Source organism: Sus scrofa, chromosome 9, assembly GCF_054392235.1.
Source record: "Sus scrofa isolate SSC_HxYL_T2T_F1_AM1 chromosome 9, Sscrofa_HxYL_maternal_Yorkshire_Landrace_v2.0, whole genome shotgun sequence".
In the NCBI taxonomy this organism is placed as follows: Eukaryota; Metazoa; Chordata; class Mammalia; order Artiodactyla; family Suidae; genus Sus; species Sus scrofa.
In genome coordinates, this window is record NC_139391.1 from 51,513,342 (window position 1) to 51,539,466 (window position 26,125).

Genomic DNA, 26,125 nt, shown 5'->3' on the forward strand with positions numbered 1-26,125 from the left:
AAACATAAATCTAACGAAGGCAAGGACTTCTGTGTTTTTATTTCTTCATCACCAATACGAGGAATATTGCTAGGAATGTACTGGGCTTTAAAAAATATTGATTAAATGAATAACCAAAAGAATAAATATATGAATGAATGCATAATTTCAAGTCCCCTGTCATGATAGCCATAATCCTCAGAATACACAAGGAGCTAATGGCCCTAGAAAAGTGATATATACTGAATAAATTACACTCAAATGGAAATAGTCTAAACACTATAGTGCAAAGTGAGTTTTAAAATTTTTCTCATTCTAAATACTAAAATGCAACTAATGCAGATAAACTTTAATGCAGATCCGTAAGTGTAGCATTAACTCTTTAGGTAGCTGTACTATTTGCTTTCATTGACTCTGTTGTCAGCAAAAACTCTTAATTCTCTGCAGTTAGGCAGTCTAGTCCATCTTTGATTTTTGCAGAAATAGGAATTTTATATTGTCCATGGACATTTTAATCTCATTTAATGTATTCATCATTCTAGTCTCTAGATGTCTTTGTGAATCATGATTCTGTCATCCATTTTATTAGCTAGTCTTATAATTTCACATTATCTGCCAATCTGATTAAAATTTTTTCTAGGAGTTCCTGTTGTGGCTGAGTGGTAACAAACCTGACTAGTATTCATGAGGACGCAGGTTCAATCCCTGGACTCCCTCAGTAGGTTAAGAATCCAGCATTGCTGTAAGCTGTGGTGTGGGTTGCAGACACAGCTTGGATCCTGCATTGCTGTGGCTGTGGCTGTGGCTTAGGCCGGCAGCTGTAGCTCCAATTGGACCACTGGCCTGGGAACTTCCATATGCCACACCTACAGCCCTAAAAAGCAAAAATGAAAACAAAGCAAAAGATCTTTTTTTCTCATATTCTTATTCTAGTCATTGACTAAGGCTGCTAACTCTCGTAGCTCGATTTCCAGCTACCTCATGCACATACCTCTAAGAGAAAAGCCTATACTGAGAGTAGAGTACACTGAAGGTTATGTACTGATGTCTGGAATGATGATGACCCAGTGCAAGGAACCACCAATGAGGTTGTGTGTCTGTTCTCCAAGAGTATTGGATCTCTTCAACAAATGGAAATGGTGGATACAGGCAAGTCATGGGGTGATAAAAAACTAGGACTCATGTAGAGGGTGGAAAAGAGCTATACACTTTTAAGAGAAAATATACATTATTTCTATCATTAAAATAATTATTCTAATACAAAATAAAATGAATTCAACTCCCTAAGTTGGAGTCACACTCTACTAGACTTTTTATTGGACAGTCATATCCTTGATGGATAGCCTAAGTGGTGGCCTCTAAAGAGATGCAATATGAGATTTTAGCTAGTTATTACTGATCTTTGCTGAATATGGTAAGACTAGGCTAATTTTAACCTCTTTCACCCTCACCATCATCCTCTCACCTAAACCTAGTCTTTTCTCTCTCCCTTTATCTTTCACACATCACATGCAATCCACCTATGATCCACCTATGAATGGGTCTTAACTGTAAGTACTACACCCTCCACAGCTGTGTTGTGATATTGATATTTTCAATATCTCAATATAACGGCTTTGGGATAGGAAAAAAACCTTCCCTTGGGAGTTTAAAGACATCGCTCTTCCTGCCCTCCAGGACTTTGAATCAATAACATCATACCTTCTCAAACTTAACCCTTAACTCACTCTCTATATATCAAGCACTTTCAAAATTAATATCTTCAACATATTCTTTTTTCTGCTCTTCTGTCAAATCCCTCTAATGCATGTAAAATTTCCAAATTATTAACGATCAGAAAATCTTATTTTCTGATAATCTCCAAAAGTGTTTTAAACATTCTCAAGTACAAAATATATATTTTGTAAATAGCAATGAATTTTGTCTCTGGAAGAGAGAAAGAAAGAAACAGAGTCCATGATAACTTTTCAACTAGTTCACTCTTTCTTCCTCCCAAAGAAAAGCTTCTTTGTTAAGATGACTACCTTCCCCCAACGACCTTCCTCAGTGCCTTCTTCACATCTTTGTTTCTCAAGCTGTAGATCAAGGGATTCAGCATGGGGATCACAGTGGTGTAGAACACTGAGGACACTTTCTCCTGTTACATAGTATTGCTAGAAGGGGGCTTGAAATACATGAATGTTATAGACCCAAAAAAGATACCCACAGCCATGAGATGGGAGCTACAAGTGCCAAAGGCTTTGGACCGTCCATCAGAGGACCGAATACGGAGGATACTAGAGAGGATGAAAGCGTAAGAGATAAGCATAGCTAGTGTTGGTGCTAAGGTATTAACTCCTCCAATAATAAATAGCAATATCTCATTAATGTGGGTGCTGGAGCAAGAAAGACTCAACAAGGGAAGAATATCACAAAAATAATGACTGATAGTATGAGATCCACAGAAGGATAATGTTGACATGCGGGCGGTATGAACTGTGGCTCCAAACAAACCCAGTGAATATACCACAGCCATCATTATGGAACAGACCCTATGGGACATGATTATATTGTAAAGCAGTGGGCTACAGATAGCAACATAACGGTCATATGCCATGATAGTCAGAATGTAGCCTTCTGCTATTACAAAAATAAGGAAAAAATAAAGCTGAGCCATGCATTCCAGAAAGGAGATAATGTTCTTCTCTGACAAAAAGTTCAACAGCATCTTTGGAGTAATGACAGAGGAGTAGCAGAGATCGATGAATGACAAATGGCTGAGAAAATAGTACATTGGAGTGTGAAGTTGAGAACTGATAGCAATTAAGAGGATCATGCCCAGGTTGCCCACCACTGTGACCACATAGATTCCTAGGAACAGGAGGAAGAGTGGCAACTGAAGCTCTGGGCATTTTGTTAACCCTTCAAGGATAAATTCAGTCACTGAAGAAAGATTTAAAGTGGCCATTTCTTACAAGATACCTGTAGGAAAAAACCCAGAGAAAATAGGTGCATTAGTTATTTTCTGATTCCCAAAGCAGAATGACATGTCCTGTCTCTACTGGTTCTGTCATTCATCTCTCCCATGCCTTGATGCTTTCCAGAGACTTCTTAAAAGCTCTGGGACAAAGACCAGAGTGTAGCCCAGAGCCTTGGTTCCAGCCAAACTCAAATGCCCCCCTATAAATCAAAGCCCGTTCATTTTAGTCCCAGGCTTAAGCCACTAGCCACCTCACTTTGAAAAGAAAAAAAAAAAAAAAACATACATACTTTCAAGGCCTAATGAGTTTTTCACTAACATCATTAAAGAAGATTGCTCACCACTTTCTCTGGGCATATACCCATAGAACCTTCAGACTTGGTTGAAACATGGTTTCCAATTTAGCTCTCATGAAATAAGTCATCCAATTTTGATTTCTCAACCCACCTACACGAGTTGTCATAATTAATATTCTCTAAAACTGCAAATTTACAAACACAAAAGACTTCCTTATAGACTGTGAGTACAAAAAAAAAATTCAATCAATGACTTTAATTTAATCGGAATTCCACTTCTCCCACCACTGTCCTCTGGATGGAAAACTTCAGTTAAGCCAGGAAATTCTTCTTTTCATTGTAGATGTAGCTGACAGAAATGCAGTGCCAGAGGCTATTCTTAAGCTATATTGTAAACTTGTATTGTTGAAGAAACAGCAAAGAAATAAGATTGGCTTTCAGGTATATTACCTGAGCCATCAACAAATCACTGTTTCCTCCCTGACTATTCCCTGCCATCCATAGTTAAAAGCCAGACTCGGAGTTCCCATCATGGCTCAGTGGTTAATGAATCTGACTAGGAACAATGAGGTTGCAGATTTGATCCCTGACCTCACTCAGTGGGCTAAGGATCTGGCATTGCCATGAACTATGGTGTAGGTTGCAGATGTGGCTCAGATCCAGCATTGCTGTGGCTCTGGCATAGGCTGGCGGTTACAGCTCCTATTAGACCCCTAGTCTGGGAACCTCCATATGCTGCAGGTGTGGCCCTAGAAAAGACAAAAAAACAAAACAAAAAAACAAAACAAACATAAAAAAGCCAAACTCTCACTGACCTTTATCTCTCAAATTTGTTAGATCAGAACCAAGGGACTTCTCCTTCACTGATTTAGTTTCCCCTAAAGAGGATTGAGGGGAAAGGGTTTCCTGCTTTGAGCTTATGCACTCTACATTACCTAAAGAATCAAGCTTCATAAATTTTCATCAATTTATGTTTAAGAGTGTTAGTGTTCCTTTGATTAATAATGCTCAAGATATCACATATGTAGTATCTAAACTTTGATGTGTCTTTAAATTCCAAAATGATAAAACCAACAACCCAAATGAAAAATGGGCAGAAGACCTGAACAGACATTTCTCCAAAGAAGACATAAAGATGGCCAACAGGCACATGAAAAAAATGTTCAACATCACTAATTATTATAGAAATGCAAATCAAAACTACAGTGCGTTACCAGCTCACACTGATCAGAATTGCCATCATTAACAAGTCAATAGATAAAAAATGCTGGAGAGGGTGTGGAGAAAATGGTTACCCTCCTACACTGTTGGTGGGAATGTAAACTGGTACAACCACTATGGAAAAGAGTATGGAGCTACCTCAGAAAACTAAATATAGAACTACCATATGACCCAGCAGTCCCACTCTTGGGCATATATCCAGACAAAACTTTCCTTAAAAAAGACACATGCACTCCCATGTTCATTGCAGCACTATTCACAATAGCCAAGATATAGAAACAACCTAATTGTCCATCAACAGATGAATGGATTAAGAAGATGTGGTATATATATATACAATGGAATATTACTCAGCCATAAAAAAGAACTAAATAATGCCATTTGCAGCAAAGTGGATGGAACTAGAGACTCTCATACTAAGTGAAATCTGTCAGAGAGAGAAAGAAATACCATATGATATCACTTATATCTGGAATCTAATATATGGCACAAATGAACCTTTCTAAAGAAAAGAAACAAACTCATGGACTTGATGAACAAACTTGTGGCTGCCAAGGGGGAGAGAGAGGGAGTTGGATAGACTGGGAGTTTGGGGTTAATAGATGCAAACTATTACATTTGGAGTGGATAAGCAATGAGATTTGGCTGTATAGCACAGAGAACTATATCTAGTCACTTGTGGCAGAACATAATGGAGAATAATGTGAGAAAAATAATGTATATACATGTATGACTGGGTGACTTTGCTGTACAGCAGAAATTGCCAGAACACTGTAAATCAACTATAATGGAAAAAACAAAAATCTTTTAAAAATGATAAAAAATATCAATGGAGAAAAAACTTTGTATATAGAATGATATAGAATTTTATTTTGCATGAAAATATGTATCATATGGTAATTTCTCATAATTACAAAAATTTATGAAATTTTGCTGCAATTTATCTTCTCTTTATACTTTCTACAACATTCTAAGAGTGCTTAATATACATGCTGATTAAAAGGCTTATTAACATATATATATACCACTATATAAAAAACAGATAACCAACAAGGACCCACTGTATAGCAAAGGGAACTCTACTCAATATTCTGTGAAAACATATATAGAAAAAATTCTAAAAAGAATATGTATATGTATATGTGTAACTAAATCACTTTGTATTCTGTGAAAACATATATAGAAAAAATTCTAAAAAGAATGTGTATATGTATATGTGTAACTGAATCCCTTAGCAAAGGGAACTCTACTCAATATTCTGTGAAAACATATATAGAAAAAAATTCTAAAAAGAATGTGTATATGTATATGTGTAACTAATACAACATTGTAAATCAACTATGCTCCAATAAAATTTTAAAAATAATAAAATAAAATGAATCATTTTAAGAAAAAGTCTTACATAGGATGTCATTATCTTCAAGAACACACAAAAATAAATGGCATGTGATATCATTTATATGTGTAATCTAAAACATGACACAAATGAATTTATGCAACAGAAACAGACTCATAAACATAGAAAAAAAACTTATGGTTACCAAAAGGCAAAGGGGGTGAGAGAGAGATAAATTATAACTTTGGAATTAGCAGACACAAACTACTATATATACAATATATAAACAAAAAGGTCTTTCTGTATAGCACAGGGAGTTATTTTAAATATCTTGTACTAAACCATAATAGAAAAAAAAACATGAGAAAAGAACCATGTTTCTGAATTGAGAAAAAATAGATAAACTTCTAAGAGAAGAGTCAGAGTCACCAAGATAAAACTCCAAAGTAACCAAATTAGCAATGATCATGAGATTGGACCATCTCGGGGTAGATGCTCTGAACTTGTCCAAATAGGATTAAGACTTAAGTCTGATGATTTTGTTATTCAAACAGAATCAACACGCCATGAAAATCACCAGGGAGGGAGGTAGGGCATTTTTGATTGAGATTCACTTTTGGTTGAGTACCAGTTTTTTAATAGGCTCACACATTAAACTGACTAAAATTCCTTTCATATTTCCAAATAATGTTGAAGTCATTATCACTAAGAAGAGTTGCCCAGAGGTCAGAACCCAAACAGATATATCTCTCTGTGACTAATGATTCTGAGACTAAATTGCTGATCTGTCAAGTAAACAAAGCTAATTAGGATATGCTTTCATAGAGACCAGTAGAATAAGGAAAGTAATACATGTGCTATAATTCTATATTTATCTAGAGACATTCATCTTGTAACTTCCAATTTACCAAAAAACTGAATGTAAGTAAAAGCAACTTTAAGACCTCAATGTAATTGTCACAACATTCATTTAATAAAATTTATTCATTTATCAATCCACATTGATTTCTCTTAGTGCCAAGTCATTCTTTTCCTTAAGAAATAAATTTAGCAGATCTAGAGGAGACCAGAATAATAGCAGAATTTTAAAAGAGGCAGGGAGACAGGAGAAAGCTATTAATGAAAGCTGAGGATAGCAAGAAGAGGAGTTTAACAGCAAAAAGGAGCCCTCTGGAAAACTATTTAAAAATAAAAGGAAAAAAAATCAAACTGCATGGTTATCTAGGACTCTAGAAAGTCTGAACATATGTAAACACAGATACATACACAAAATTGCCTATGTGTGAAAAATGATTACCCGGAATCACCAAAAGAACATTTATCTATTTTCAATATCTTCAACTTAAAAAATCAGGAGAGTATGATATGCAATAGTTAACTTTCCTATGAAAGTAACTCAGCAAATGAGGCAAGAATAATAAGTCATTTACATTAAGTGAGACATTACTGGAAATTAAATGTTGTTATATCACATGAAATAAAAGTGAGCAACTACTGCTACATAGGTACGATTGCTTCTCCGTGGGGAGAAAAAAAGACACCACTTTGTTTCCCTCCCTATTCTTCTCCCCCATGCTTAGTGGCCTACAATGCCACTGGTTTTAAAGTTGGAGTTTTTGTTGTTGTTGTTTTAATACAACCAATGGTGAGGACAGAGAAGTTCTAACTCCCATCCTTGGAAAGCATAAATGGAAGTACCATCACCTGCTACTCAAGGATATAAGAATACTGCTCATCAAATCCTTCATAAAGATAAATACCCATAAGACATCCAGAATTAAAATTTAAATATATATACAGTATATGCATGTATTTGTACGTGCACGTCTGTGTGTATGTGCCCGTGTGCCTACTTATTTTTTTTTAATTCAAAAGTTGGGCTACTTTAACAGAGATATATTAATCTAAGACAACGCTTCTTGCAAAATCTTCTTTTTTTAAACATAGGACTATCTAGGGCAGTTACTGATCTGTCATGTTCTCTCACTAGAAAGATAACACTAATAACATTTTTCTAAACTAATTCATTGTAGGATCTAGAATATAGAGTTAGAGCTATTGGAGAAATCCGATTGTTATTCTCCTTTCTATGTTGTAACTTCATTTGAGAGACATGAATAAAATTGTCTTGATATCAGAATCTCAAATATTGTGGGGAATGCAGCTGTCTGTCCCTTTATGCCCTGATAAAGTGGGTTTTTTTTTTTTTTTTTTTTTTTGTCTTTTTGTTGTTGTTGTTGTTGCTATCTCTTGGTTCTTGGGCCGCTCCCGCGGCATATGGAGGTTCCCAGGCTAGGGGTTGAATCGGAGCTGTAGCCACCGGCCTACGCCAGAGCCACAGCAACACGGGATCCGAACCGCGTCTGCAACCTACACCACAGCTCACGGCAACGCCGGATCGTGAACCCACTGAGCAAGGGCAGGGACCGAACCCGCAACCTCATGGTTCCTAGTCGGATTCGTTAACCACTGCGCCACGACGGGAACTCCTTTTTTTTTTTTTTTTTTTTTTTTTTGGTGGTTTTTGTCAAGAAAGTAGAAATCATCAAGTTTAATCTTCAGGGTAGAGAATAAAGTTTAATTTTTCATGGGATTAAAACACCATGAAAGGGAAAGATTCCTGTATTTGTTTCTTTAACCAAAGAAAATGTTACAAAGTATCTATGTGACTGACATCAGAACAAAAATCTTTGTTAATTTCAAATTGTATACCTATGATTACACAATGTCATTATACAATATACAATGACATTATACAATATCATTGTGCAAGAGTGGGAAGAATGGAGTAAAAGTATTTGATATAGGGTCCATGTGACCAAAGTAGGTCACTTACCCTCTCTAAATCTTTATTTTCTCAACTATAAAAAGAGTAGCTATGAAAATTAAAAGAACTGTACTAAGGTTTGAAAGCCTTAAACTACCATGTAATTATCAGTTACCACTTTATTACTTCTTATATTTATAAAGTACTTTCTGAGTTTACTTTATCTGTATCATGCCAAAGTCCCCCAAAATGGCAGGCACCCTTATCCAGGTAATGAAAGTACAGAGTGCATTCACTGAGAAAAGCAGTGATTCTTCCTTGGTCTCATTAAGAAGAACACTCTCTTTAAGCAAGACAAGTAAAAAACTTTTAAAGTTATCATTCAAGAAGCAAAGCAGTGAGATTTCTAGGGTTCCTACAGTGGCTTTGGAAGAATTGTCAAAAGTTCAGTGCATATTACAGGCTGTGAATAATATGATTCAGATTTAAGAAGGGGGTGTATTGGCAATTATGTCAACTCTGCTTTTGCTCTCTTAGGGACAGTAATTGCAGTAAACTGCTCAGAAAAGCACTGAGAGCAACATAAGGAAGAGGTTATTAAATGCTGTCAATCTAGCTAAGCATATTGACCTCTCTATTTCTTAAACTTTAGCAATGACAGTAAACAGCCCAGAAACTTAAGTTTGACAATTTAGAACTGCATTTGCCAATTATGCCTTTGATAGGATGCCATTTACCTAGGAAAACCCCATCTACATCAGATGATTGGATGAGGAATATGTAGTATGCTACTCAGCCATAAAAAAGAACAAAATAATGCCTTTTGCAGCAACATGGATGCAACTAGAGACTCTCATACTGAGTGAAATAAGTCAGAAAGAGAAAGACAAATACCATATGATATCACTTATATCTGGAATCTAATATATAGCACAAATGAACCTTTCCACAGAACAGAAAATCATGGACTTGGAGAATAGATTTGTGGTTGCCAATGGGGAGGGAGTGGGATAGATCGGGAACTTGGGGTTAATAGATGCAAACTATTGCTTTTGGAATGGATAAGCAATGAAATCCTGCTGTATAGCACTAAGAACTATGTTTAGTCACTTATGATGGAGATGATAATGTGAGAAAAAAAAAGGAATCTATACATGTATGTGTAACTGGGTCACCATGCTGTACAGTAGAAAATAAAACACTGTAAACCAGCCATAATGAAAAAAATAAAAATTATATGAAAAAAAAAGTCTTTTAGTTAAGCCAATGTAACAAATTTTGGGAAAAAGCATTTTAAATCTTGGGCTCTGTAGAAATTGTTCACTGGAGGATCTAACAGGAAATACTGAAACTGAAACATAGGCAATGGGAAATCAACTTAGGCCATCCACAGTACAGATTGACAAAAAGCAAACACGCACTTGTAAAGTTCAGGATTACTTTTCTCCAGGGAAAGTTTTCAGTTGGCCTGTCTTGAAATGTGTGTCTTTTGCAGTCATTAAAAAAAAATTGAACACAATCTCAAAAAAAACCCCAAATGAATACAATAGCATATTGATTATAAATTTAATGCCATAAAATTTCAAATGTAAGAAAGGTGAATATCTTTTTGGTTTTCATTTTTTAATTTTACTCCATTTTAATCAGAGAATGTGGTCTTTGTGATATAAATTTGTTTGTATTCAAGAATGAATCCGAGGACCTATCCTTAGGCAAATTTTGAAATGTATTTTATGTTTGCTTACAAAGATAATATATGCTTCATTATTGAATGCAAAGTCCTATGCATAATATCTACAGGTCAAGGTTATTCATATTTTCAATTTTGCTAAAATTGGCTACTTCCCTTTTAGAATTCTATTTTTAATTTTTTCCTTATCATCTTATTCTGACAATTTAATGTAACATTAATCTCCAGAAGATATATTAGTCTATTTGTGTTTGAACAAAAATAAGATATATATTTAGTAAAAATAAGTAAAATGTCAATATATTGATGATAAAATTAGAGGTATTGGGACTTCTGAGATAGGTTTTCAAAATAATTTTCTTTTACCCTGTGAAATATAGCATAATTTTAAAGCAAGAAGCTATCTTTACCCTAGAGATATATCTCTTGAAAATTGACAAGAGTCTTAATAAACACCTCTTGCTGTTCTATAACTCTTTTAATTTCTTTCAGTTTTTTTCATTTACCTTCAGTAAAGTTCTTTGCTTTATATTCTATTGCACAATTTCTCTTGGGAATGGGAAAAGCAATATTCTTACCACATGTTAATATTTGAAAATCTATATTTCAAAGAAACCTCTAAGACAAGTACATTCACCTAATACACTGTCAAAGCTAAGTGGAGATGTTTGTTGTCATATATTAACAAATAATACTTTCATATATTCTTTTTAAATTATCTATTTATTTTTATTGTACTTAACTTACAATGTTATATCAAATTTTACAAAACAAAGTGACCCATTCATACATATATATACATACATATATATATATATATACATTCTTTTTCTCACATTATCCTCCATCATGTTCCACCACAAGTGACCAGATATAGTTCCCTATACTATACAACAAGATCTCATTGCTTATCTACTCCAAAATCAACTCCCAGTCCAAACTCCTAGTCCATCCCACTCCCTCCTTCTCCCCCTTAGCAACCACAGGTCTGTTCTCCATGTCCATGGGTTTGTTTCTTTTCTGAAGATACGTTCATCTGTGCCATATATTAGATTCCAGATATAAGTGATATCATATGGTATTTGTCCTTCTCTGACCTACTTCACTTAGTATGAGAGTCTCTAGTGCCATCCATGTCGCTGCAAATGGCATTATTTTGTTCTTTTTTATGGCTGAGTAATATTCCATTGTGTATTTATACCACATCTTCTTAATCCATTCATCTGTTGATGGACATTTAGGTTGCCTCTTTGTCTTGGCTATTTTGAATAGTACTACAATGAACATAGGGATGCATGTATCTTTTTCAATGGAAGTTTTGTCTGGATATATGCCCAAGAGTGGGACTGCTGATCATATGGTAGTTCTATATTTAGTTTTCTGAGATGCCTCCATACCGTTTTTCATAGTGGTTGTACCAGTTACATTCCCACCAAAAGTGAAAGAGGGTACCTTCTCCCCCACACTCTCTCAGCATTTGTTATCTATTGACTTGTTAATGATGGCCATTCTTTTTTTTTTCCATATATTTACTTTTTATTGAATTTGTTAATGTTACAGAGTTCTTGCACTGCCAAACCATGCCTGAGAATTCAAAGAAAGAAATGGTATAATGGACAGCCTCATCCACCCATCATACAGCATATTAAAACTTGATTCATGTGCATTTTGATAATTTCACAATCTTTTAAAAATTTATAACAAGGGCTGGAATTTTTCAATCTCCTGCAGGTCTCCAGGTTTCTAGGACAGTATGCCCTTAATAACAGTTCCACATATTCATCTCAGTTCATTCTTCAAAAACATAACCCCAGCAAAATTTTGCTGGAAAAAATGCATACTTTTCAGGGAAAACATGTAGCTCAAGATCCAGGAGATTTTCTGTTAAAAGACTGTTGGTTCCCAAACGAAACCTTCAGATTAACCAAGAATCCTTTGTTTTTCAATCATCCAACCTCTCCTCAGCTGGCTCAGCTACTCAACCAAATCTATTAGAATATAGGCATCCTGCCTACCACCTCAAATAATGCCAACATTATTGCCCAGATATGGTTGGCAGGTCCTGTCAGGTGAAACTGTAGCCCTCCTAGAAGTGCGATTCCTGCATTGTCACCTTTAAACGATGGCCATTCTGACTGGTGTGAGCTGGTACCTCATTGTAGCTTTGATTTGCATTTCTCTAATGATCAGTGATGTTGAGCATTTTTTATGTGACTGTTGGCCACCTGAATATCTTTGGAGAAATGTCTACTTAGGTCTTCTGCCCATTTTTCAGTTGGGTTGTTGGCTTTGCTGTTGAGTTGTGGTAAGTCATTTGTATATTTTAGAGATTACGCCCTTGTCAGTTGCATCATTTGAAACTATTTTCTCCCATTCTGTAGGTTGCCCTGTTTTTATGGTTTCCTTTGCTGTGCAAAAGCTTGTCAGTTTGATTGGGTCCCATTGGTTTATTTTTATTTTTATTTCTGTTGCCTTGAGAGGCTGACCTAAGAAAACCTTTGCAGGGTTGATGTCAGAGAATATTTTGCCTATGTTCTCTTCTAGGAGTTTTATGGTGTCTTATGTTTAAGTCTCCAAGCCACTGTGAGTTTATTTTTGTGCATGGTGTGAGGGTGTGTTCTAGTTTCATTGGTTAACATTCAGCTGTCCAGTTTTTCCGGCACCACCTGCTGAAGAGACTGTCTTTTACCCTTTTATATTCTTGCCTTCTTTGTCAAAGATTGAGTAGTTTTTGTGTGGAGTCCTTAGGGTTGTCTATATATAGTATCATGTAATCTGCATAGAGTGACAAATTTACCCCTTCCAATTTGGATACTTTTTATTTGTTCTGTTTGTCAGATTGCTATGGCTAGAACTTCTAATACTTTGTTGAATAAAATTGGTGAGAGTGGGCACATAAATGACTTTTATTGTCATGTGCTCTCTGTACCCACTTTGGTAAGTGTTTTTATAATGAATGGATGTTGAATTTTATCAAATACTTTTTCTACATCTATTAAGATGATCATGTGGTTTTGACTTTCCTTTTGTTAATGTGGCATATGAGATTGATGTATTTGCTTATGTTGAACCATGGCTGTGAACCTGGGATGAATCCCACTTGGTTGTGGTGTATGATTTTTTTTTTTTTGCATTTCAAGTCCAAATTCACAGCATATGGAAGTTCCTAGGGGTTGAATCATAGCTGTAGCTTCCAGCCTATACCACAGCCACAGCAATGCAAGATCTGAGCCACATCTGCAACCTATGCCACAGCTCACAACAATACCAGATCCTTAATCCACTGAGTGAGGCTGGGGATCAAATTCACATCCTCATGGATCCTAGTCAGGTTTGTTACCACCATGCCATGAAGGGAACTCCTGTCAGCTAAAATTTTGTGGCATATATGCAATGGAATATTACTCAGCAATAAAAAAGACAAACAAATGCCATTTGCAGCAACATGGATAGATCTAGAGACTCTAATACTAAGTGAAGTAAGCCAGAAAAAAAAAAACAAAAATGTCATATAATAGCACTTATTTGTTGGCTCTAAAATATGGAAGAGATGATCCTATCTAAAATAAACAGTAGAAAACTGAAAGAACACTGCAAAACAACTATAATGGAAAATATAAAAATCATTTAAAAAAAAGAAAAAAGAAAATAAACAAACAAGATCATGGCCAAGAAGAGAAGACTTGTAGTTCTCAAGGGGGAAAGGTGAGGGAGTGGTATAGATGGGCATTTGTGGGGGGGGGGGGTTGGATGCAAACTGTTATATTTGGAATGGATGGGCAATGGGATACTACTGTACAGCACAGGGAAATGTGTGTGATTGGGTCACTTTGTTGTACAACGGAAATTGATGAAACATTGTAAATTAACTAGACCTTAATAATAAAATTAATAATAATAATAATAATAATAGCAATAATTCAATATATAAGTAAACATATAAATAAAAACTATAACCATCTATTATCATACCATGTAATTGATTCATTTTGTTCAAGGTAAACCACATGCAGTCAGGGATATTAGTTTCTTTATTTCCTGGTATATTTCTAGTGCTTACAGCACTGTGAGGAACAGTAATAAATATTTGCATTATGAAAGAATGAATGATTTCACTCCTTCCCGGTTTATTGTTGTTGTGGAGGTCCTTGTCAGTTGGTTATTCCTTTCTAAGCGATTCATCTTTTATGTTAGATTATTTTCACAGTATTGTAATACATCTGGGAATTTTTTTGTTTGTCCTGCTTTGTATATATTGTGCTTCATCTATCCTTGCGTTATCTCCCACTCTGTTTTATCTTTCAGAGGGCTTATTTTTATTATTTTCCCCTTACTAACTTTGCTTAGTCAAACTAGCCTGTGCCTGTGGATTCATTTCTTTCATTGATCTGGAAGCTGTTCAGCATTCATCTGTCATTATTTCTATCATGTTCCCTATTCTTTCTTCTAGGGCTCCAAATAAACATTCATAAAAACCACTCATTCTATGTCCCACAATCTTCACCCTCTTTCATATTTTTCATCTTCTAGTGTCTTTGTGCTTCATTCTAAGTCATTTTCCTAGTATGTCTAATCTGTGTCTAAGCTGAATTGAGTTTATTTTGAGCCCAGGAATTATATTTCTAAAAGCTCTGCTTTGAAATTTTGTGCAGTCTCTGGTTATTTGTTTTTTTCTATGATTCTGCTAGTCCTCTATCATTTCATGTATTGTTATTTATAATTAAAGATCTAATCATTCAAATATCTAAAATCCTTGAGGTCAATTGCTGCGTATTTATTTCTGAGACTTTCTAGAGGTTATACTTTTTTCTCCCCTTGTAAATTTGGTGATCTTTGATTATAAAGTTATATATTGTTTATATTAGGATTTGAAAAACCTAAGAACTGAGATGCTAATGATACTTTCTTTTAGTATATCTGTTTGGGTTTGCTTATGGGGGAAAAAAAGGCATTTACTTCTACTCTGGCCTTTCTGCTCTTTCTCTTTCTAGCTTCCCAGGTTTAGTTTAGAAGACCCTGATTTAAGTCTATGACTTGGTTGTTGGCCTGATTGAATAATGTATCGCATGTCCTCATGTGAATCCCTGCATGGGATATGATATCATCTCATGCCCTCATGTAAGCATAGATTGATGATTATTTTTTTAAATTTTTGTCTAGCTTTCTTCTCTCCTCCCCCCCTCACTCTTTTCTTCCCTCCCCTCCACTCTTCCGCCTTCTCTCATTCCTTCCTGTTCTCCTTGCCAATTTCCCATATAGCTTATTTGCACAACTATTCAACATATATATTATGCAGGATCTAGTTATTTTGTAGATATTTTGTAGGGTCCATCAGAATATCAAATTCAGCAAAGGTAAAAGTTAATATCTTTTATTCGCTATTTTTATAGTTATAGAAGTTGTCACTGTTAAGTTTTTTTTTTTTTTTTTAAGTTTTTATTGTAGTTTCTTCTTCTGCCTTTGCCCTGAGATTAGGCGGATATTCACAGGAATAAGCCATGTAAATTTACTACTTCCTCCTTCTTCTCTACTCCATTATCAGTTGCAATCAGATTTCTGCTTCTACCATTTCCATAAACTTTTCTCGCTGAGTTTGTAGATTCCCAATACAAAGGCCACCTAAACTCTCTAGGACAGGAATGTTACTGACCTTTCTTTCCTTACTGAAATAGTTAATTACACTATTAGTTAATACAAAATCTTTTATTATTGAAATTCATAAGTACCCACATATTGCCTTATCCAGAGACAACTTCAGCATCACAGAACACTTGAAGTGGGACATTCCAAATCACCAGTAACTTGCCAGCAGTGTAATCATTTGAAATGAATTGTAAAGATGCACATTCCTGAGCCCTGCTGACAGAAATAGTCCAATAGAGTAGGTCTGAGATGGAAAAGAGGATAATAATACTAAATGTTTCCTGAATGATTCTGACATATCCAAGTTAAGAATCATTAATAGCGTTCAACCCTATTAGTGCATAAGTCAAAAAAATGAGACACAGTTATTGCAAGTTTTTTGTTGGTCCATTTGTTTTGTTTTGTTTTGTTTTGTTTGCCCACACCTGGGGCATGTGGAAGTTCTTGGGCCAGGGGTCGAGCCCACATCACAGTAGTGATAATGAAAGATCCTTAACTGCTAGACCACCAGAGAACTCCTGAAAGATTTTCTTGAATGAATAGAACACTTGACAAAATCCAGCTAAGACTCTTATTTTTCAGGATATTAATATGAAGCTCTAAAAATGAAATGATACTGCTATAGAAAGTCACCTCCAGGACTATACCTCATTTAGCTTGAATCTCAAATAAATGAATAAGAATCTTCAGAAAAATCATGTTAAGTAGATATTATTTTTTTTAATTTTAGAGACCAACAAACTGACATCTTGAAAGGCTGAGTAACTTTTACAGGTCACTCTTTCTTTCTTTCCTTCTTTCTTTCCTTTTTTTTTTTTTTTTTTTTTTTTTGTCTTTTTACCATTTCTTGGGCCGCTCCCGCGGCATATGGAGGTTCCCAGGTTAGGGGTCGAATTGGAGCTGTAGCCACTGGCCTACGCAAGAGCCACAGCAACGCGGGATCTGAGCCACATCTGCAACCTACACCACAGCTCATGGCAATGCCGGATTCTTAACCCACTGAGCAAGGCCACAGATCAAACCCGCAACCTCATGGTTCCTAGTCGGATTCGTTAACCACTGAGCCATGACGGGAACTCCTGGAGTCACATATTTAGTGAGTGACAAAACTGAAGATTAAACCCAAGTGGTAGAAATTTTAAACCAGAAACTATAAGATTGCTCGCCCTATTCTCCTTCTTCTAGGAGTCTATCCAACAAATACCTTCCTTTCCTGACTCCTGAATACAAAAAACTATGTACATTAGAAGTAAATAAATCTTTGTTTGCCATCACTGTGCCTTCCTGGTGACTCAGAATATAAAGACATATATCAAATATTCAGTTATTCTACCCAGACTTACTGAACCTTTACTAAATGCCCAACACCGCATTAAACAGTGGAGATATAATAGAGAAGATACATGTGGTGACTTCCCTCCCAAAGAAGATAGACAAACAGGGAATTACAAAACCATGTGAAAATTGCTCTCATTATTTTATGTCAGGCCTGACTGCTACACTCTTGGAAATATAAAAAGGGGCCTAATCTTTGCAAGATGGGTTAAACAGGCTTTCCCTTCAGCTGATTTCTGAAACAGTAACAGAAAACAAGGAGGGTTATAAACAGGTAATGAGAGTGTGCTAGAAAAAGAAAAGCAAACAGAATATAACCAAAGAGGAAGCCTCATTGTTCAATTAGAAAAATGCATTTTTAAAAAGGTAGGCAAAATAATACAAAAGAAATGCTCCATATACTCTGTAAATTATTATTCTCTTCCTGTTTTTGAAACTCCAAGTTGAACACACACACGCGTGCGCATGCATACTCACACAAACACACACATCTTTTTTTTTTGGCTCCATGTGCAGCATGTGGAAGTTGCCAAGCCAAGTTCAATACACAACGTATTCCCTTGTACTTAACTGAAAATTTTCCTGCACATAAATATTTTAAGGTTTTCTTATAATTAAATACATTGAAATATTTAAGGAGGAAAGAATTTCAATACAGTAGAATATACTGAACCAAAATACAGTAGGCACAAAATAGTCTGAGCATATATCTAAAGGTCATCTACATTTGTCTTTCTGTCTAGGAAAGGTTTCCCAGAGTTCCTGAATAACCTAATAACTGAAAAATGGACAGGCTGAGTAAGACAAAGGAAGAGGGTTCATGGAGATATTTCAGGTTGAAATAAAACATTGTAGAATATTATGCAAAAGAACAAGAGCTTATTAAATTTCAGAAAGTTCAGTATAATTTTAGCAGAACACTGGGAAGAAGGCAGGGAAGAGGGGTTTGTAGTGACAGAGGATCATGCTGAAGAGATGAACAGGGTCCAAATATTAAGAATCTTGTTTAGCATACTGTGGAACTTTGGTTTTACCTTGAAAGCAACTGCACTGAATAGAGTAAACCAAAGAAAGAACAGTCTGGTTTCAGTGTGGAGAATGGATTTTAAAGGGGAAGACAAGAGAGGGTGAGGTCAGTTAGGAGGCTGGTGTCTGGATAAGAAATGATGGTGTCAGGAGAAGAACAAGGATTGTTAGCACTTGATAAATTGAGTGTGGAGAACAAGTGAAGAGAGAAGAATCAAGGAGACTCCAGCATGGGGTTTGACAAATAAGTACCAGATGGTGAAATTCACAATGACATTGATCACATGAAGAGAAGGGAGTTTGTAGGACTGGAGATGTTACTGGGATTAGGTTAATTTCTGCCTGTGGAATATTCAAACAGTGATATTAGGCAGTTAATTATAGGTCTGAAATTCAAATGTGAATCCTATTTAAAGTTTTCTATAAAGGAATTGTTTCTATAACTAGAACATTTTTATCTGCTATTAACTTCTAAACATACATTAAGAAAGTATGACTAGGAGTTCCTGTTGTGGCTCAGTGGGATAAGAAGCCAACAAGTATCCATGAGGATGTGGGTTCAATACCTGGCCTTGTTCAATGAGTTAAGGATCCGGCATTGCTGCAAGCTGTGTAGTAAGTCACAAATGTGGTGCAGATCTGGCGTAGCTGTAGCTATGGCTAGGCTAGCAGCTGCAGCTCCAATTCAACCCCTAGCCTGGGACTTCCCATGTGCCACAGGTGTGGCCTTAAATATAAATAAATAAATAAATAGTGTGAATATTCCATCTAATACGTAAAAGGAAAAAAACACTGTGAGGGAAGAAAGAAGGGGAGGAAGACTAGCAAAAAGGAGGAAGGGAGAAAAAATAAATTTTACAATCATCAGGCCACCAATACTACGCTATAAACACTCATTTGCCTTACCCTCTTCCCCTAAAACCCTATAAAGTAAGATGATGCCTTTATTTGCTGAAGTTTTCATCCCTGGCCTTCCAATTCCAAGTTCAATACTATTTCTATTATGCTTCACTTCTTCCTGTATGAAAGCACTCTGTAGAAAAACCAAAACAATTTAAAAAGAAAGGTGTATTTTCTAATAGTAATTAATACTACTCCAGCTCAGGAAAATATTTTTCTACTCAAGCTTTTTTTTAGGGCAACCTTAACCTCCTTGTTTCTGAAGCTGTAGATCAGAGGATTGAGCATGGGCACCACAATGGTATAGAACACAGTGGACACTTTCCCCTGGTCCATGGACAAAACAGAGGAAGGATGGAGGTACATGAATGCCCCTGAGCCAAAGAAAACAAAAACAACAATGACATGTGAGCTACAAGTGCTGAAGGCTTTAGATCTTCCTTCAGCAGAATGGATGCGGAAGATGCTGGAGAGGATGAAAGCATAGGAGATGATGATGGTGAGGCTAGGCACACCAATATCAAAGCCCACAACAATGAGAACTACCAATTCATTGATGTGAGTGCTGGTACAGGAGAGCTCCAGAAGAGGGAGAATGTCACACATGTAGTGGTTGATGGTGTTGGCATCACAGAAGGTCAACCTCAGCATGCATCCTGTGTGGGCCCAGGCACCAATAAATGCTCCCACATATACAATCACAACCAGCAGATGACAGACCTTAGGAGACATTGTGACATTGTACAGCAGGGGCTTGCAAATGGCCACATAGCGATCATAGGCCATCACTGTCAACACATAGCACTCTGCACTGACAAAGAAGCAGTAGAAGAAGAGCTGAGTCATGCATCCTGCATAGGAGATGGTGTTCATCTCTGACACAAAGTTTACCAACATTTTTGGGGTGATGGTAGAAGAGTAACAGAGATCTATAAAGGATAAATTAAAAAGGAAGTAGTACATGGGAGTGTGAAGATGAGAATTCAGTCTAATTAGAGTGACCAAGCCCAGGTTTCCTGCCACAGTAACAATGTAAATTCCCATGAAAAGGAAGAACAGGGGCAGCTGGATCTCCGAATACTTAGATAAACCCACAAGGATAAACTCAGTGACTAGGGAGCTGTTTCCAATATCCATTCCCCTCCAGTGGGATCTGAAAGTTAAGAGAGTAGAGTCAGATTTGAACCCAGTTTCCCCATACAATCCCATGCTCAGTCCATTCTGGAGCCAAGAAGCCCAACGACTCTACTGAAGTTTATTCTATAGAGAGCAGGATCTGGCTCTGCTCATATAAAGAAAGAGAAGTACATGGGAGGCATCAGCATAGCATCAAGTAATACTGGAAGAAGTAGCAAGACGTAAAAAAAAAAGTTCAAGCATTTCTCACCTTTTCTCTACTGCAGTTTGTCACTAACACATTTTATCCCTTCACTTGCTCAAGTTGGCATTTACTCACCACACTTCATCTACACAGTGCTGGCTACCAATCCAGGCTGTTGGACACTGTGTAGATCATGAGCCCATGTCCACAGCTGAGTTGGGGCAACAGAGACTCACAGAGAACTGCTGGCTTCCCAAGCATACACAGCAAGAAAGTCATTAAGTCAGGAATGAAATCTGTGCCTCCCACATGAGAAATCCTTAAGGGACAGAAAAACTGGTGGCACTGCAAACCCTATAAACTCAGCACTACTTCCCATCTCCATTTTCCTCCCACACAGCCCCTTTGATTATCTGCACCTCAGGGCCAAAACTGGGGACAGCAGAAAAATCTGCTACCTTCCACAGCTATGGGTGATGAAAGACTATAAAAACATAAAGGATTCCGTGCTTACTCTTCTTTGCCTACAGACATCAGAAATGTCCTTGTGGTTTCCTCTCTACCACTGCTCTCCAAACAGGAAGAGCTCTTCTGCAGTCAGAGGCAGCAAAACTGAAATAACCCCCTCTACATCCATCCCAGTGGAAGGCCTCAGAGCATTTATAGGTCTCAGTCTTTCACTTGCTCTGAGAGTTAGTCAGATAAAGATCAGGATTTTAATCAAGGTTTTGCCCAGAGGTGATCATTAAATGACAACAAAGAATCCAAACAGCATTTTTTGTTTTCATCATCATACAATGTAGGATCATGTACATTGGTTGATTCTCAGCTTTGAGGTCTCAGGGGTTTGATAAAGAAGATTTCCCTGAAGCCCCTCCATAATTCACATCCTTTGGGAAAGACAGATTTATGAAACTGTTTATATGCAGAGGAAAATGCTTGAACCCTGGTGTTTTTGGAGGCTCAATAGTCTACTCAGAATTCCACATTAGGGACTGCACATTCCCCCAGGGAGAAATATTTTCTCTCCTCTTTCTCCTAATGTTTCTTCGACTTTTAGGTACAGTTGCTAACCTAGAGCTAATGATATTTTTAGAACCTAACAAAAATATGATATGTAGAGACACATCTTCCTACACATATATGTTTCTAACATTGTGGCATACATGATCACAAAATGAATACTTTATATTTTTTAGAGTGTATCACTCCTTTTTCTTTTTTCTTATAATTCTCTTTCTCTACAATTCCCTTAGCTCACCTCCATCAATACTCCCCCCAAAACTTATGTTTATAACCAAGAATAACTACCTATATTTTCCTATTTGCTGACATAAACAAATTACAAGTATAGAGCCTTTACGACTGATTACAAACTACATTGGTTTTAACCTCTTGCTTTTTTCATCTAACAAAATTTCACCGAAATTTCTCCAATATTCTGTGTTCTTTTTACATCATAATATATCCAAACATTCCATATTGATAGAAATCCATCATTTTTTCCAGTTTTTTATTATCAAAAGCAATGCTAAAATAATCAACATTGTACATACTCTGATACTCCATTGCTTTTATTTCAATGCGGATGAATTTTTATGCTTCTCATGATTCCCTCTTTGGGTTTGATTAATTTCCTAGAATGGCACACAGAACTCAGCAAAACAGATCATTTATGTTTTCCAGTTTATTATAATAGGATATGATATAGGATACAGGCGAACAGCTAGATAGAAGATATCAATAGGGTAAGCTATGGCGAAAGGGTGTGGAGCTTCCATGCCCTCTCCAGGTACACAATGCTCCCAGCATCTCCACATTTTCACCAAAACAGAAGCTCTTCAATCCCATCATTTAAGGTTTTAATGGAGGTTTCACTATGTAAGCATGACTGATTAAATCATTGGCCATTTGTGGTTGAATTCAATCTCTAGTCCCTCTCCCCTCACTTGAAGTCTAGAAGTTCCAACACTCTAATCACAAGTTGGTTCTCCTGGCAACCAGCCTGCATCTTTAGGTGAGGTCCAAAGTCACTTCCTTATCATAACAAAGGACACTTTTTATCAAAGTCATCACTTAAATTCTAAAGGTTATAGAAGCCCAGTGCCAGAAATGAGGTCAAAGAGCAATATATATATGTGTGTATATATATATATACACACACACACGCACACTCAATATGCATGTCACACTAATAGGTATTAAACTAATATCTATCACCTTCCTTAAACTATATATTTTTCATTTTCTTTTTTTTTTTTTTTTTTTGAATGCACCCTTGGCGTATGGAAGTTCTTGGGCCAGGGATGGAAACAGAGCTGCATCTGCCACCTACATCACAGCTATGGCAATGCCGAATCCTTAACCCAGGGCAAAACAGCAGAAACTCCAACTATGTAATTTTCTAAGGGAATATTAGCCCACTGATTTGCCTAAAGTATCTCTTCCCAAACAAAAATTTTTAAACCACACAGTATGTATCTACATTTATATACATAATATATGCATAATTACACTATGCATCACAGCTCTGATACAACCACCTTGATTTGAGAAATTGTTATATCTTACTTGTATTACTACAAAGTCCTCCTAAACAGGTCCTTGATTCATCCATTGTCTCATACTGTCTATACCCAATGCAAGAGTTGAGACCGTCTTTTAAAAACACAAGCCATTGTTTTTTAAATTCCTGTATTCAATTTAACTCAGAGAAAATGCCACATGGCCTACAACAACCAACGTGACCAACCAATATGTAGCCCCTTGTTACATCTCTGTCCTTATCGTCACCTCTCTCTCTCACTCCTGTCATTAAATACAACCATGGTGTGTTTACAAACATGCCAAAAATATCACCTTAAGGGTTTGCATTTGGCCACTACTCTCACCTGAAAAGATATTTTCCAAGTAACTACTTTAAATGTCACCTTCTCAATGAAATGGGGACAATTCGTAATTCACCATTTTTTCTTTAATACATAACACACTTATTGACATGGTGTTTGTCCTCTCTTTGAATTACTTCTTTATCTTAGATGCCAAGTAGCTGGGATGGGCTACTATGAGACTGTCTCTTAAAAGGCAAATTTGATTTGTTTGAGTTTAAAATAAATCTATCTGAAGAATTTGGTAAGAGCTACTATTTGAATAATGAAAATTTATGGTAATAATTTTTTACATATAATATAAAGATTTTTTTCCATTATAGCTGGTTTACAGTGTTATCTCAATTTTTATTTGGCTCATGGATAAATATAACCTATCTGTTGAATTATTCACCTCTAAAACCACGTGGCACTCTAATATTTTCTCACAAGAGACTACTGCAGAAAGGAAGGAAATATAGAAAACAATTATGGATGGTTGTCTTCTTTACTCTTTGTTCAATTTCTTCTTCATGTTGATGAAGTCACATGTAACCTTGTTTATCCCAGGAAGTTAATTTTTAAAGAAGAATTCCAATGTGGATACATGTCTGGCCTCAGGGGTGTCAATTAAAACATTACCAACAGTTCTAAGTCAAAATAAGTGAGGAAAAATACAGGTGAAATTAAGAAATGACCAAGAAATAGAAGTTGCAATTATTGATTAAAACCACTTATAGGTTATAGTTAACGGTGTTTAAGTAAAACTCTAAATTCAAAGGTCATATTTTTGTCTTTGCATTGCATAATTTTTGAGGTTTTTATCAGTGCATACATATTTAATTAAAATAATACATTCTGATTTTAAGAAGAGAACCCCTGTTTTAAATCTGACAGAACACAGTATTTACTTAAAGCTCCCAAATGGTTCTAATCTGCAAAAGAAATCTGAAAAGAGTAAGTCATTGAGCCACTATATTAAACTTCAAGAAAATACACATTACACACCAGACCCCCGAGACTCACTAAGACCACTTGGCAGCAACATATTTGTAGCCCAGTCACTAATTATTAAAATATATTAGTTAAGTATCCATGATATACTAGAATCTGAGGGTGTAACAGTTAACAAAGTAATGCTATACCCCTAAAGATCTATGTTTCCTAAAGGATGAAGATATTTGCTGAGTAGAAAAGACTAGGACAATCTTCAACTGGGAATGTGGGCTCTTTATTCAAATATCCATTTACTTAGGTTCATTTTACTTAAATATAAAACTGACTAATACTCATAATACAGTAGTTTGAGTTTAGATACCAATTCTGTTTAAAATGTAAGCTTGTCAATGAGTCTAATGATGAGAGAGAGAAAAAGAGAGAGAGATAACTTGTGGCTTGTAGTTAACTAATCCAGTCAGTTACTGAATGGCTGGCAACTGTCCACAAAAGTCAGGACTATATCAAGTGGCCCCATAAGAATAAAAATAGACATCCCTTCAGGGAATCTAAGGCAACAAGACTTGTACCTGCTGAAACTTGCTCAGAGTAGTAGGTTTCCTGCCTGTTCAAACAAGAAAGGACCATCTTGGTGGAAACTTCAAAATGCTACATCAGCTCCATCGACCATAACCAATGAGGACGTATCTATCCTACATAGACTGATGAGAAGTTGTAAAGCCTTACTTTATTCCATTTTGTTCTCCATTTTCCTTGAAAAAAAGGAGGTGGAAGTGAAACATATTTGTGAGTTTTTTATGCATACGTTTGGGTGCATCCCCTGTGCAAAAGCCCACTTTTTTTTGGGGGGGGGGATCTGCTTCCAGTGGTATTTTATTCAGACTGAAAAAACACCTATAAAAAGTTTATAATGCAATGTAATACATGCTACAATAGAAGTAAAAACCAATAGGATGAAAACCAGGGAAGAGACCCTCGCTCATTCTCAGGGAATCAGAGAGTTACTTCCTTATAGCACCAGTAGGTAATAAGAAAAAGAAGATAGTGGGTCCAACAGAAGTAGAAGTATGGAAGTATAAATGAAAGGTTAAAATTGTATCAGCAGCATAATAAATGTTCTCAGGTATGGCAGATGATATTTCAATCTGTTCTGTTTAATCCATAGTTGCATTTCTGGCACATGTTACAATTTCTATAATGAGCTCCAATTCCAGCTGAAGATTTCAATAAGCAGGAAACATCAGTTCATCAATGCTAACTTCCATAAATTGAGATTTCCTTAGAGAATAAGGAGGGAGTTAGAAATCTGATGATAATTAAAAGCTCCCCATTCATTTTTACTTGAATGAATAGGGAAAGAGACTTTAGACTGAATAATGCAAGAAAAAATTTTAAAACTTTACTGAATTCCTCCTCCGCAGAATATATAGTTTGGAATCTCATTCCAAAATTCAACTCAGAGTTCTGTCAAAGTAATAAAATTTCCACATTTCCCAATCCCAGGGTAGGGTAAGGGAGTCCCTTGTCCTTGGCCCTTGGCCTTTTCTAGTTTTAGTTTTTTTATGGTTCCTATTGTTCTTTGGTGTTTATTATTCCTTGTAATAATTTTCAAAATTATTTTCACCATTTTTATATATCAAATTATTTTTTAGTCCCTGACTAGATCTCAATATGGTCACCTATTTATAGAAGGAACAGGACAGTCATGATTGCGTTTTGAGTATGTACATGCAAAGACCAATGACCAATTACTTATTTACTCTCTATGTATCTGAGTATAGATGACTTCCATCTTCAGACTCAGCTCTATCCAGGTCTCCATATATAA

The 26,125-nt window shown here is 36.1% G+C and overlaps 2 protein-coding genes across 2 annotated transcripts; both read right to left on the reverse strand.

Moving 5' to 3' along the window:
* Positions 1 to 1,999: 1,999 nt before the first annotated feature.
* OR8D2 (olfactory receptor family 8 subfamily D member 2) lies at positions 2,000 to 2,926 on the reverse strand. The gene is given in 1 exon segment (XM_013977546.3): positions 2,000 to 2,926. A coding segment is annotated over 1 exon segment (927 nt).
* Positions 2,927 to 19,353: 16,427 nt separating this feature from the next.
* On the reverse strand, positions 19,354 to 20,361 carry LOC100516454 (olfactory receptor 8B8-like). Its single transcript, XM_003129998.2, has one exon. The coding sequence runs from the start codon at positions 20,359 to 20,361 to the stop codon at positions 19,354 to 19,356; it is 1,008 nt and encodes a 335-aa protein (XP_003130046.2).
* Between the last annotated feature and the right edge of the window lie 5,764 nt (positions 20,362 to 26,125).